This window comes from Astyanax mexicanus, chromosome 21 (genome assembly GCF_023375975.1).
Source record: "Astyanax mexicanus isolate ESR-SI-001 chromosome 21, AstMex3_surface, whole genome shotgun sequence".
In the NCBI taxonomy this organism is placed as follows: domain Eukaryota; kingdom Metazoa; phylum Chordata; class Actinopteri; order Characiformes; family Acestrorhamphidae; genus Astyanax; species Astyanax mexicanus.
The window spans coordinates 9125526-9141001 of NC_064428.1; the positions used below are offsets into that span (position 1 = coordinate 9125526).

Genomic DNA, 15476 nt, shown 5'->3' on the forward strand with positions numbered 1-15476 from the left:
TACGCGTTGCACACTTCACCATGTTTTATCCACTTATACAACACCAGCCTTCCATTGCTGATTTGAACATTATGAGAAGTCCAATTCATATTTCAGCTAGTGGCATGTTTCCGTATTAATAAAGTCTCTGAAAGTCTCTATTGGTGATCAGACCCCAGTCTAGAGTCAAGTGGACTTTCTGGTTGTACTACTGTAAAGGATTTGTCATAGACTGGGTAGCTAGCATGTGGCCCTCATATAGGTGAGTTTTATTATTATTATTTTTTTATTTCTGTATCATCTATCAGTTTGCCTTTGGGCCTTTAGTTATCTTTTCCTGCACTTTTCAAACCTAATTGTTGGGAAAATCAGTTAATATTTGAATGGAAACTCTCTATAATTTAACCTCAATATAACCTCAGGCTTGGCAAACCAGTTGAACCAGGTTTTTTGTTTATTTAAATTTCAATAGTGGTGGCTTTACCACCACTTCCTCATGGCTTCAATAGCCAACTTCCCCTTCAACATCCAACTCCTATCAAAAGCGTTGCTGGGTAAAAAAAAAAATGTGAAAAAAAAAACAGTTCAATAAGACAGTGTGGACAAGCAGTGGAAGACACTTTTAAAAGAAGGATTGCTTTACACAGAACAAACTGTACTGAAAACATGAATTCAGTGGAGGCATTAAGATGGAGGCAATGGTGCAAGCTTTTAATATTTAGCTTTGCTTTGTAATTCCAAGTCTAAGTCTATTGTTCTAAGTCACTATAGAAGGGGCATTAAATAGAACTCAGTAGGGTCCAGTTGGAGAAAATTTCGTCAGTCCAAGGTCCGAACTATGGCAAGCCAACTAAGCCAAAACGAGTGGAAAAGAAATGCCTACACGCGTAAAAATATCACGTGTTGACAGATAAAGACGTTATCTTTTTACGTGTAGAGGAATAAATGTATGCTATCTGTACATCACATGCTTTTTTACCTGTACAGAGGTAGATGTGAAATAGGAGGTACATCATAGTCACATGATTACAACGTTTCAGTTACGTGGACCTTACGTGCAGAGTGTGTATGAGTGTGTACGGGGCTATGTCACGGTGCGTTGACGCCGCGTTGTAACCCAAGTAAGCGTTTTATGAATATGGAATATAATACGTTGCATGACATCATGTGTTTTCAGGCCGCCTTATTACAATGCAAATGTATGCATAGGCGCGCTTACTGATTGGATGTTAGATGCCAAGACGTGTATACCGGTTGGCTTGCCATAGCGGACCGTCGCCAGTGTTAACTTGTGTTATAAACTGCTTGCTCTTTCAGGCGACACGCCCCAAAACGGCGAGAGAAAGGTGGAGAAAGCGTTTGGGAGCGATGTCGCGTCATTGCAGTGTGAACAAGAAAAGTTACGCTGCTTTAAATGAATGCTGTCTACATTAAATCCACCTATTAGTGAACCCTGCATGATAGGATAGGCTTTGATTCATATTAACAAATGTGCCCCCCCACCCCCCAATCCCCTCTCTGTGATCAGTTCAGTGCTGGATATTAATGTATAAAGTCTATCTATGTTCATGTGATTAAATTGAACTTGTTTTTCAATAATAACTTAAACTGAATTACTGAATAACTAAATTGTTGCTGTTTGTGACTGCCATTTTTATTTTCTCTGTCTTTAAGCATGCTAGAGTCCAGGGTCAGGAGAGAGCGTAGGCGGAAACCTGAGGATGATCTTCTGGAGCTCAGTAAACAGTTATGAAGGACACAGGAGAGGATTAGCAGTGTATTAGAGGTCTGAGCGGGACTGATTTTTAAACCTGCTCTCGCTTGTTTTAGTTCTGCTACCTCCCGCCAAAAATACCTCGTTTTAATCCTGCGCCCGCTCAGCACATACACATTTCTGCTGCTCCTCCCCACAGTGCTTACATGAATTAATAAAATTCAGTGCTTAAAATTTACTAATGTATTTATTAAAACAGCAATATAAATATAAATGTTCCATTTCTTACCACAGTTCAAACACATGCTGTCGCCTCAGTGAAGCTGGAACCTCATATAATCAGAAACGGAATAAAAATGTTTCCATTCGAATTGGAGATGCTGAAATTGTCCCATCAGTGTGTGTTTGTGTGTGTGTGTCTATCACCCCGTCTTCTGCACTGATATTTATCAGTAATATTTTGAATCTTTGCAGATTTCCTTGAGTGCCAGTTGTGCATCTGGGATTGATTCAGAAATAAACAATATATACATTAAATTTAATTAAATTGAATAAAGTAGTATAGGCATTATTATTTCTATTATTATTATTATTATTGTTGTTGTTGTTGTTATTATTATTTCTATTATTATTATTATTAGTAGTAGTAGTAGTAGTAGTAGTATAATAGTAGATAGTAAATAATCTTACTGATTGATTAGTTGTTTTCCATTTGTTCATTATGCATGAAAATCATTCACACAATTATCCGTGCAGAGACTCAAGAGAACTCCAAACGTCCAACAAAGCTTCTTTAATATATTTACATCCTACTAAAATACATTCATTTACAATCAGCATATATGCAGCTGAAACAGGGAACAGCCTACTGCATCCCAAATTCAGCAATATTAACATCAACATTAACATAAAATGTATATTTTTTACTCTTTTACTTTTGCCGTTGGATCATTTGTGTTGGAAGCAGGAATACTGATATATCCAGTGCAGTGTGCTTCCAGTACCTGGTTTGGGAGACAATGGTCCAAATAAAGTACATGGTGGTTTCCTGTGCAGCACCTTCTGTGGCGTGATAAGGCACATATTACAGTATAACAGTTTCAATCTTATTCCAGACCTTAAAAAATTACTAAAGTGTAATGATGCCAGAGTCTGTGGTGGCCTGTAGGCTGTGAACCAGTTATAGATCAATTATAGATCAGTCAGAGTACATCTTTTAATGCAAAGGACTCAAGTTGAAGTTATATTTTCTTGTTTTCTGTTATTATTGTATCCTAAATTAAATAAAAACACTTTGAGTCATTTAATTTGCCAACCCACTTTTCAGTATTCATTTATTAGTATTAAGTGCAACAGTACAAAGAAAATCAGGCTCACAGATATATTACATTTATATTTAACACACCAAGCAAAGTGATGTCTACTGTTTATTCATATGAATTCATTAAATGTACTAAAGAATGACAAAATCAATGATCCCATTACTGTAATGATGCCAAGAAACCCTTATTCAGTTATGAGCAGTAGAGCTGAGAAGGTGAAGGAAGGAATAAAAGATGAAATGATCTCGAATGCAGATCAGATATTTTAGCCGTCAGTAGGAGGCTGCCGGGATCAGGTGATACTGAAAGAGAAGCAAATGCAGTGTCATTGTTGTGTGTATAATATTCTATATAATAGTATATAATATTCTATTGCACTGTAAAAAAAAAAAAACTAAATATGAATTGTTCTTCTTAATGTGATTTTTAAGGTCAGCTGTACAAGAAATATTGATTTGCACCACAATTATAACAAACTAATCGCTTCAAATAACATTTTTAAGCTTTTTTTTTTGTTGGAAAAAGGTACAAATTGTAGTTAACAATTGTAGTTACAAACCCTAGTTGTGGCCAAACCAACTACTCTGCACATGCTCAGTTTGACCCTGGGCAAAGAGCTTGCCTGGCAATTTTTAGGTCCCTAGAAAGTCAAGGAGCCATGGTAAACAGAAGTCAAAGGACCCATAGCAGGGGCATTCTAATGTATGTATGCCTCTCTCTTCTTTAGGACCCCCTGGTAGGGGCTCTCATAAGCCGGGTCCTCTAAAAACTACGGCCCCTCTTTTCTATGACCCCGAAGTCGAAATCAGAGCAGTGCAACAATGCTCATTCCTCATTCATTTTTATAAGGGGCCTAAATGCATGGCTAGGGCCCCAAAAAGCATGGCTAGGGCCCCCAAGATGCCCTGGGGACAAAGTCCCTAATATTCAGAGGATCCTGAAAATGGAAAACCCTCAGAAATAAAAATATATTGTATCATAAATGTTGATAGGCATCGCAAAATGTTTCCTGGGCACTGGCCCATTCAGTAATCCAGCCATGTGTTTAATGAGCATTAATGCAGGGGTTTTCACCTGATGTTGGTCATGCTATTTGCATATTGGACGTGTCCTCACATATCTCACTTACCATCAGTGAGTAGTCATTCCCCACATGCTGCTGCTGCTTCTCTTAGGATTTAGATTTTGTATGTGGTATATAATAATTAAATATAGTCTTGACCCAGTGTCGTTGTAGGCTATAAGAGCAAGTTACTATAGTTGTTTTGTTTTGCTATAGACTGATGACTAGACTACCTGCTGGCCGGATCCAGCTGGTCATATTTGCACTACCTTCAGACATTTATGTAATAGTCATAAATTCTCAGCTGCTTATTTGAATTAACAAAAATTATAGGCTTGTGCTCATTATGTGAGTTTGATTAATGTCAAACATGTGATTGGCACAAGTTCATTGTTTTAGTTAATCTTAAAGGATAGTCAACAGAACTTACAAAACACGTCATAGAACCTAAATGAGGCCAATTAACAACACATGAGGTTTTTAGCAGACACAATGCAACATATGTAGTTGGACCAACGTGTATTTGGTTTCCAAATAATACATTAATTGACTTAATTGGACCAAAATGCTAGGGTTGTTAGTAAAACTTGAAGGTGCAATGGGTAACTAGAAACGTTAAAGTTGGTGAGAGTATTTTTTTACAGTGTAGGCTGTGTATTCAGTAGGATACTGTCTCATTTCATTTCCTTTAAAAGGAGAAATACTGTAAACAAACACAAGACCAAAAATCTACTTACTGGCTAAACAGGCTGTTGCTTGTACTCAGTGATAAGAGACAGCTCTGAATAGCATACGTACTCCCCGCAAAGGGTCTCATTAAAACCGTGGATCAGCTTGACCGGGACCTTTATATTCACCTCCTTGGTCACCAGGTTAACAGTGAGCTTGGTGCGGGGCTGGACAACAGCTGGGAAAAAGACTTGCATGCTTTTCTTCTCCACTCTGGTGTTGTTGATTCCCTTCTCCACAGTGAAAGTCTCTTTAACAGCAAAGTCTTGCCCTTTCTTCAGCTCACTGAGATCTAAATTAAATTTGGTCCCAATGCCGATCCCTGCAGCGCTGCTGAAGTTGAAGCTCTCAGAGATGAAGGCGTCATACATTTGGCTTGGGTTGGAACTGAAGGGTTTCGTTTCATCAGTAAAGTTCAGGCTGGACGAAGAATTGGTGGTGACCCAATTGACCTTTTCTTCCTTCTTGTCCCAGAGAAGCACAGCTTTCAGAGTGGCCTTCCCTGACTTCAGAGGACGCAGGTAAGACAGGCAGTCGTTAAACGACTCATAGAAAGACACATCACAACCAGCTCTGGCCACCATCTTTCTTCCAGTTAGGTTCCCGTTCTCATACAGGACCCAGGCCCCTCTCTGCACTTTGTGAGAAGATACAATATCATTGAAAGAGCCAGAGCAGAGGTTGGTCTCACAGTTGATCACTATACTTCTGCCCTGGTAGTTTCCATGTTCATAGAGTGTGATCTGAGGGTTCGAAAGGTCTTCAGTCACCAACTGCAGAGAAGAGAAGGTCTCATTTTCGTCCACTTGGGCGTACTCACCCTCTTCATACGCCGCCAGAGGAACAGTGAAATTGACGTCCCTGTAGACCACCCAGGGATTACCAATGACTTTCAGAGAGGAGACGCAATCGTTAAAATTGTAATTGATCAGGTTGGCAACATCAGAGGTGAACTCTCTGCTGAGGCCCTGGAAGTTGGCGTGCTCGTAGATGATGATCTTGTTATTCATGGTGTCTGGAGGAAGGTGCGTTCCTGAAGCTTCTGCAGGAGGAGATGCTCTTGTGAGCAAACTTCCCTCTGTATATATAGCTGGTTTGGGTTGGGTTGGACTTCTGGGAGGATCCGCAGGGAGTGCTCCTGAATGGTGCTTTGAGTTTATGTGACGATAACATGTCATTTACATAAACACATTTCTCATATACTCAAGATCAAAAAGTTTTTATTTAAAGATGTGAAGACATTGTATTATTATTATTATTATTATTATTATTATTATTACATATTTCATTATTTAGTTTTATGAAAGTGTTTCCCTCTGTATGGAATAAATCAAGCTTTCACTATACCCAGACTATTAAGCATAGTGAAAGGTGTGTAATGTTGCTTTTCCTCCAAACACTGCATTGTTAGATTGGGTGCCCTGAGCACAAATGCTGTGTGGTGCCCCCCATCCCTTAAAAAAACTTATTTTTCCCTAAGTTTGACCTCCCATTAATAATAATATTTTATTTATATAGCCCTCAGGAAAACTCTAAGGGCATTTTCACACTAGCACTATTTGGTCCAGCCAGTGGAAGTGGTCTCGGTCCGGTCCCAAAAGAAATCTGGAGCGGTTCATTTGTGGTGAGAACGTGATCCAGACTTGATCCGACCCAGCTGTTAAATATACTTCTTTTATTTGAACTAAACTGTTGATAAGGCGCTGTTTAATCTTAAATATTAGCCAGATAACACTAATTACCACATCTAAGAACAAAGGCTGTCTCTGCTCCATGTTGTTTACATGCGTGATTTGTACTGCATCCACTGCTTGCAGCCGCATGATTACATGTACATCTGCACAGCTGAAAGCTGAAAGTGCGTTTATGTTTAAGCCTGTGTGAAACCAAACCAAACAGAGGGAAAAACGCTCAGCAAGTGAAAACTCAGCAACTGATCTGGATCATAGAAACCAACTAACAGGTGTGAAAACTTCCTTAGCGCACGCATAAAGAGACAAACATGTTTATGTAACAGGTAAAAACAAGTAAAAGAACATAATGAGAAACGTATAATAAAGTAAGGTTTCCAGGTAAAATTATATTAGCAGCAACAAACTTCCCTAAAGAGATGCGGGGCAGCAGAGGAGAAAACTTGATCGGACAGAGTCCGCTGACTAAGATGGAAAATATTGGGTTAAACATTCTGAAAGGTAAACCGATGCAGTGTTGTGTAGGGCTTTGTATGTAAGCATTAATAACTTGTACAGTGGTATTAAAAAAGTTTGGGCACCCCTGTTAAATTTCCTTTATAAATCATTGGTTGTTTTGATCAGAAATTTTAGTTAAATATATCATATAGCAGATGAACACGGTGATATTTGAGAAGTGGAATGAAGTTTATAAGTTTATACGATACACATAGGCACTGTTTGTGATGGGCTGAGGAGGCATATGTTCGAAAGGTCACGCAAATGTTCACATGATATTAATACAGTACCCTTAAAGGGGACATAAAACATTTCAGTTTGTACATGTTTTCTACAGGGTTAAATATGATGGAATTTATTTTTTGTTTATATATAAAATGTTTACACACTAATTTGCAATCTATTTATGTTTGTTACAACTCTAAACGTTTGCACTAGTGCGCCGCCATTTTGCCCGTGCAGCACTGGTGACGTCACAAGGTTGGTTGGTTTTAGAGCCCAGGTACATAGCTAGCAGTCAGGGTTAAGGAAAAGGGCTTGTTTTTTGTCAAGATTATGGATAAAGACGAAGCTGAACGACTAATGCTCCAGACCAGGGGTGTCCAAACTACGGCCCTTGGGCCATTTGCGGCCCATTTCGTTTTTTGGAGCGGCCCGCGAGGTATTTTAGAAATAGAATGAAAGTTGACCCGCTGTCAAGCAGGTTTTTATAATGCGAGATTCAAAGTTTGAAAGCTAGGTGTCAGAAATGGGCCAAAGTGTCTAAAAGCGGAGAGGGTGCGCAGTTGTAGGGAGAAAAAAAAAGGGCAAGTTGCCGTAATTAAGGAGTTTAAAATTAAGAGACATCATGAAATGAAACATCAATTTGAAAAATCTTAGTTTACACAACACTCAAAAACCCTCTCCTCCATATAGTCCTGGTCTAGAAAGTGTTTGCTACTAACCCCTAGCATTGCAGCTAACCGGAGGATTCTCGTGCTTCAGCGCCGCTATTAAATCCTCAGGAACACTGGTCCAGTGGGCCCTGTGTTCCTCCTGGTGCAGGACAATGTCCAGCCTCATGTAGGCAGTTCCTGGACCAAGATAGTATTAATAAAACAGACAATGATGCTTAAGTACCATAGTAACTCCCTTTCCATATCTTTAAATGTACTTAATTTAAATGTGGTTTGTAAATGAGTTACTTTTTGTATGAACACAGTTCTTACCGAACCTGCTGATGTATGGTTGATGTTTAAATGTGCAACCCTTATCTGAGTTTACAAATGTAAATTCTAACTGGGTACCATTCAGAGAATGGTTCATCAGTTTAGTAGGAATTTACATATTTTTAGGCACTAATACTGTAGTACTGACTGATTTGGACCAACAGCACATAACTAACGTTGTTCTTTAGGGCAAAAATGAATTGTCCCATTGTATTGAAGATGTGAGCAAGTCTTTTGTAGAATGTCATACATTCTGATCATGATACAACAGTAAAAAAATCATAGCCTTTAAGAAAAGCTAATGAACTAAACCCTTAAAAACTCATTTTAGTATTGTAAATATACATTGCTTTGCACAGGTTTCCAGACTACCACGTCCATCAGCTTAGATATATTCGTAAAATTTGTCTATATTTTAACAGTGCAGGTGGAGAAGAAATGACAAGATTATTGGCGGGGTGTAAGATAGCAATTAACATTGTGACACACCTTGCTCAGCGTTTTCATGTCGTGAAATAAATGAAAACAACATTACTTCACAGCAGAACTTCAGAACAATGAAGCATTCCCAGAACATGTGCATAACCGGTCATTAGAACCAAAATATTTTCATCCTGCATATATCAGTATTTGAAGATTTCTTTGACTTCCTCAAACCGTTTATCTCAAACTGGATGCAGACTGAGAAATACGTCATTGATTAAGTCAATAGTATCAGTATTTGAGAAGATGTAAATTAAAATTAGTTTAATTTGAATCCCACCACAATGTTTAAAGAGAAAACACATATGTGACAATCTATGTTTAAATACCTTACATAGAATTAAACCTGCCAGTGACTCAAAGCTGCCAGTTTAGAAATATATAAATAAAATATACATATGAGTTATTTCAGAATTAGTTTTTTTGGAGAGTTTTATATACTGTATATACTGTATTCATACCGTACAGGCCAAAAGTTTGGACACACCTTTTTTTTTCAATGCATTTTCTTTATTTTCATGACTATTTACATTGTAGATTCTCACTGAAGGAATCAAAACTATGAATGAACACATGTGGAGTTTTATGTACTTAACAAAAAAAGGTGAAATAACTGAAAACATGTTTTATATTCTAGTTTCTTCAAAATAGTCACCCTTTGCTCTGATTGCTGCTTTGCACACTCTTGGCATCATTCTCTCAATGAGCTTCAAGAGGTGGCCACCTGAAATGGTTTTCAAACAGTTTTGAAGGAAGGAGTTCCCAGAGGTGTTTATTAGCACTTGTTGCTCCTTTGCCTTCTTCACTCTGTGCTCCAGCTCACCCCAAACCATCTGGATTGGGTTCAGGTCCGGTGACTGTGGAGGTTCAGCTCATTTTTTGTTAAGTACATAAAACTCCACATGTGTTCATTCATAGTTGTGATGTCATCAGTGAGAATCTACAATGTAGATATATATAATATATATATATATATATATATATATATATATATATATATATATATATATATATATATATATACAGTGCCCTCCATAATTATTGGCACCCCTGGTTAAGATGTGTTTTTTAGCTTCTCATAAATTGAGTTTTGTTCAAAATAATATAGGACCACGATGGAAAAAAAGAGTAAAATACAACCTTTAACTCAAGTGAATTTATTCAGTAGGAAAAAAATCCCACATTAAGAAATAATTATTTAACATCAAATCATGTGTGCCACAATTATTAGCACCCCTGATGTTAATACTTTGTACAACCCCCTTTGGCCAACAAAACAGCACCTAATCTTCTCCTGTAATGTTTCACAAGATGGGAGAATACAGAAAGAGGGATCTTTGACCATTCCTCTTTGCACATTCTCTCTAAATCATCCAATGACCTGGGTCCTCTCCTCTGCACTCTCCTCTTCAGCTCACCCCACAGGTTTTCAATGGGGTTGAGGTCTGGGGACTGAGATGGCCATGGGAGGAGCTTGATTCTGTGTGCGGTGAACTGAAAGCTCCGCGTAGGTTCTAGCGGGAAACTCGAAATCACGCCACTTTTCTCAGCCAATCACCAACTCCCACCTGTCCTTAAAAGACCTCCCTCATACCTGTTCTCCCCTGCTTGCAGACGCTGACATACGTTTTCGGGCGCCGGTCGTTGCCGCGTGGCTTCATGGTGTTTCTGCCATTTGTCATTGCCTGCTCTCAGTTTGCCGTTTTCGCCCGTCTGCGTGGCTGCTCGTTCGTAGTTGGCTCGATTTCCTGCTCGTAGGATCCATGTTGGTTTGTATTGCTCTCTGTTCTGTCGCTGGCGTTTTGGTTGGATCCTCGCTGTGTTTGCTGTTGGCGGTCTGGGTTCCTGTTTTGCTGGATCACGTGACCGTGTCGCGCTTGCCTTCGAGGCTTGCTGCTCCGATGATTTGTCTCGGCTCGCAGCCGTGTGCTGAATCGTGCTGGTTGTTTCGGCTCAGTGTCGATTCTGTGGCGTTCTGGTCTAGTGCTGAGGCTTTTTCTCGGCGGTGTTCGGATAGTTTCTTGGTGTTTCTGCGTTTTCCACGGCTCTGTCCGGTGCCTGTGGCTGAGTTTGTACGCTTCGCTCAAGAAGTCTGGGCTGGATGGCTGTTTTTAAACCCGCTCCTGCTGGCACCCGATAGTTTTAGCCCCGCGCCCGCCCTCCGTTTTTTACGTTTCTGCCGCTTCGCACGCCTGCTTGTGTTGCTTACGTTTAGTGCTCGAAATTTTATTGAACCAGCAATGTGGCGCTGATAGCCTGCTCCCTTCCTACTGTCCACACACACACGCCCACGCCTCAGTGGAGCTGACCCTTCAGGCACTGCTTGCAAAGTGTTTCGTTCATGCAGCACCAAAACCTAATTTGATCGATGATAAATAAACTTAGTGTACTTGGTTAATCCTCGTTCGTTGTGATCTCATTCTCGCGACGCTCCTATGGTTCGTTTATCGGTCTTGGGCTTTACTGTTGCTGAATGTTATTGATGTGTCGTTCGCGATCGATCCGGCTCAGGAGCCGACTCTTCGAAGTCACCTATTGGAACCGGCTCTATTATGGGTGCCGTTTTCTCCATTTTATATACCTTCGTATTTTACACATTAATTTAGAAGCACTGTATTTAATATTTGTATTGTGGCATTTTTTTGTTATGGGGCTGCTTTAATATTTTTTCGTATTGGGTGATTTGTATTGACTGTTTCATTTGTTTTAAGTTATTTTGTCGAAGTGGCGCTATTTTGTAAATTTCATAATTGGTTGTAATACGTTTTTTGTTATAAAGCATTGTTATGCAGCTGTTTTGCTCGTCGCAAGTGCCTATTGCGCTGCTTCTTATCTCGGACCGTACCCGTTCAATTGCTTTTCTGTACTCGCTTCCGTGCTGCTTATTGTCTCGGGCCGTGCCTGCTCTACTTACTGCTTTAATGTCTCGCTTTCTGCGCTGCCTATTATCTCGGGCCGTGCCCGCTCTAATGCTTTAATGACTCGCTGTCCGCGTTGTTTACCTCGGGCCGTGCCCGCTCTAATGCTTTAATGACTCGCTGTCCGCGTTGTTTACCTCGGGCCGTGCCCGCTCTAATGCTTTGCTGTACTCGCAGCCCGCGTTGTTTCTTATCTCGGGCCGTGCCCGCTCTAATGGTTTACTGTACTCGCAGCCCGCGTTGTTTCTTATCTCGGGCCGTGCCCGCTCTAATGGTTTACTGTACTCGCAGTCCGCGTTGTTTATTATCTCGGGCCGTGCCCGCTCTAATGGTTTACTGTACTCGCAGTCCGCTTTGTTTATTATCTCGGGCTGTGCCCGCTCTAATGCTTTACTGTACTCTCAGTTCGCGTTGTTCATAATCTCGGGCCGTGCCCGCTCTGTAATGCTTTAATGGCTCGCAGTCTGCGCGGTTTCTTATCTCGGGCCGTGCCCGCTTTAATGGTTTGCTATACTCGCAGTCCGCATCGTTTATATTCTCGGGCCGTGCCCGCTCTAATGCTTTACCGTACTCGCAGTCCGCGTGGTTTATTATCTCGGGCCGTGCCAGCTCTGATGCTTTACCGTACTCGCAGTCCGCGTAGTTTATCTCCCGTGCCCGCTCTAATGCTTTACTGGCTCGCAGTCCGCGTGGTTTATTATCTCGGGCCGTGCCAGCTCTAATGCTTTACCGTACTCGCAGTCCGCGTTGTTTGTTATCTCGGGCCGTGCCCGCTCTAATGCTTTACTGGCTCGCAGTCCGCGTGGTTTATTATCTCGGGCCGTGCCAGCTCTAATGCTTTACCGTACTCGCAGTTCGCGTTGTTTATTGTCTCGGGCGTGCCCGCTCTAATGCGTTACCGTACTCGCAGTTCGCGTTGTTTGTTATCTCGGGCCGTGCCCGCTCTAATGCTTTACTGGCTCGCAGTCCGCGTGGTTTATTATCTCGGGCCGTGCCAGCTCTAATGCTTTACCGTACTCGCAGTTCGCGTTGTTTATTGTCTCGGGCGTGCCCGCTCTAATGCGTTACCGTACTCGCAGTTCGCGTTGTTTATTGTCTCGGGCGTGCCCGCTCTAATGCTTTACCGTACTCGCAGTTCGCGTTGTTTATTGTCTCGGGCCGTGCCCGCTCTAATGCTTTACTGTACTCGCTGTCCGCGTTGTTTATTGTCTCAGGCCGTGCCCGCTCCGCTGCTTGATTGGACTCGTGTCCGATGCTGCTTGTATGTACAGTACTGCACAGGTTCTCGATTACGTGATTCGTGGACTGCACTGACTCCGTACCTGGTCTAATTCTGGTGATTTGCTGCCTTTTATTGGGTTAATTTTGTGTTGCCTGTGCTATGTTTTGTTTCATGATTGGCATGTACCTTTCTTGCAGAAATTCTACTTTTACGATTCCGTGTTTTAACATATTCATCAACGCCGTGGGCAGCGGTTGCTATTGCCTTAGAACCTTTTTAGTGGCCGAAGTTTTGCGCATTTACCGATCACGGGTTGCTTTGACATACTGCTGTGCAAATTCCGTGCCTCAATGTTAAGTATCCGATCCGGTTTGTCGTTGCTTTATGTCTTATGGTTTGTGCTGATGTTAATTTCCCTGGTCCTTTGGTTTTGGGGGTGTTCTCCAAGGACAGTCTGTCCTTGGTTCTGCATTTGGTGCTTCCTGACATTTGTTTTGACATTAATTTCGCTTCCCCTGTTATATTTGCTTTGTTCGCATCATGACTTACAAGGTGTCTAATAACAATCAGTAAAATGTTATAGCAGTCAATGATAATGGAAAGTTTAATTCTCGGGCCGTGCCCGCCCTAATACCCACTGGACTCGTAGTCAGCGCTGCTGCGATCACGGGCCGTGCCCGCTCTATTAACCTGACTCGTAGTCCGCGCTGCTGCGATCGCGGGCCGTGCCCGCTCTATTAACCCTGGACTCGTAGTCCGCGCTGCTGCGATCGCGGGCCGTGCCCGCTCTAATAACCACTGGACTCGTAGTCCGCGCTGCTGCGATCGCGGGCCGTGCCCGCTCTATTAACCCTGGACTCGTAGTCCGCGCTGCTGCGATCGCGGGCCGTGCCCGCTCTAATAACCACTGGACTCGTAGTCCGCGCTGCTGCGATCGCGGGCCGTGCCCGCTCTAATAACCACTGGACTCGTAGTCCGCGCTGCTGCGATCGCGGGCTGTGCCCGCTCTATTAACCCTGGACTCGTAGTCCGCGCTGCTGCGATCGCGGGCCGTGCCCGCTCTAATAACCACTGGACTCGTAGTCCGCGCTGCTGCGATCGCGGGCCGTGCCCGCTCTATTAACCCTGGACTCGTAGTCCGCGCTGCTGCGATCGCGGGCCGTGCCCGCTCTAATAACCACTGGACTCGTAGTCCGTGCTGCTGCGATCGCGGGCCGTGCCCGCTCTAATAACCACTGGACTCGTAGTCCGCGCTGCTGCGATCGCGGGCCGTGCCCGCTCTAATAACCACTGGACTCGTAGTCCGCGCTGCAGCGATCGCGGGCCGTGCCCGCTCTAATAACCACTGGACTCGTAGTCCGCGCTGCTGCGATCGCGGGCAGTGCCCGCTCTAAATACCCACTGGACTCGTAGTCCGCGCTGCTGCAGTCGCGAGCCGTGCCCGCTCTTATACCCTCACCCATCTTGTTCGGGATACCTGATGTTTGAGTAAGTAATTTATGTACATATATATCTATTTATTTATATATCTATTTAATATATCTATTTAATTGCAAACAACTGGAGGCGGTTGTAAGATTTTTATACAGACGTCAAATGAATATACTGTTATAAAGTACTGCCACGACAGCTCGCGCTCGCTCAAATATCCTACTCCTTATGCTCCTAGATATCAACACGGGCCGTGCCCGTTCCTATGCTCATAGACTCATAGTCTGAGTTTTTTCTGCACAGCGGGCCGTGCCCGCTCTTATTCCCTTTGGACTCGTAGTCCGCGTTTTGCTGCACAGCGGGCCGTGCCCGCTCTTATTCCCTTTGGACTCGTAGTCCGCGTTTTGCTACGACGGCGTCCAAAAGTTGTGCCCCTCAAAGGCTTAATGTATTGTTAGTCCGCAGTGTTTTCTCATGCTGATCACGTCAAGGTTACGCTTATCATACGCTTCTAAAATAGCCTCAAGCAGTGTATACAAGTACTTTGTATACAACGAACCTAATAAATGTATGCTATCAAAACATGAGCGCAACTACTGTAATACACACGTACTCAGCAAATAACACTTTAATCTTGAACGCCTTATTCAAGCTTGTTTATAACTGTTTTCCTTCCAGAATACGTGAACCAGGTAAAGGATCTTCTTGTGGGTAATTATATATTTTTATATTTTTGGGGATAGGCTCCGCCCCCGCCGTACAAGTACGGCAGGATCTGCGAGGTTCCAGACGCTGCGGACCTGGGCTTCGACGGGGCTTTCGCCAAAGACTCTATATACACTATATTCACTATTACTAATTGTCATACGTGTTTATTGGGATTAAATCTTTCTTGCTGCACTTTGTTTCTAGAGTTTTCCTGCTAGAACCATTTCTGTGTAGATTTGGCCACATGTTTAGGGTCATTATCTTGCTGAAAGACCCAGTGACGACCCATCTTCAGCTGTCGGGCAGAAGCCACCAGATTTTGTTTTAAAATGTCCTGGTATTTTAGAGCATTCATGATGCCATGCACCCTAACAAGGTTCCCAGGGCCTTTAGAAGAGAAACAGGCCCACAGCATCCCTGATCCCCCGCCGTATTTCACAGTGGGCATGAGGTGCTTTTCTGCATACTCAGCTCTTGTGTTACGCCAGACCCACTTAGAGCATTTGTTGC

General features: G+C 42.5%; 1 protein-coding gene and 1 long non-coding RNA gene across 2 annotated transcripts; both read right to left on the minus strand.

Moving 5' to 3' along the window:
• Positions 1–3073: 3073 nt before the first annotated feature.
• On the minus strand, positions 3074–5857 carry LOC103032953 (epidermal differentiation-specific protein-like). The gene is made up of 2 exons (XM_015604117.3): positions 4816–5857; positions 3074–3317 (listed from the first exon to the last, which is right to left on the minus strand). Exon 1 carries the CDS (start codon positions 5815–5817, stop codon positions 4819–4821), a length of 999 nt encoding a protein of 332 aa, XP_015459603.3. The 5' UTR covers positions 5818–5857; the 3' UTR covers positions 3074–3317; positions 4816–4818.
• A 5532-nt stretch (positions 5858–11389) lies between these two features.
• LOC125785920 (uncharacterized) lies at positions 11390–11833 on the minus strand. The gene is made up of 2 exons (XR_007428209.1): positions 11690–11833; positions 11390–11576 (listed from the first exon to the last, which is right to left on the minus strand). It is a non-coding gene; the product is annotated as an uncharacterized LOC125785920 (long non-coding RNA).
• Positions 11834–15476: the final 3643 nt, after the last annotated feature.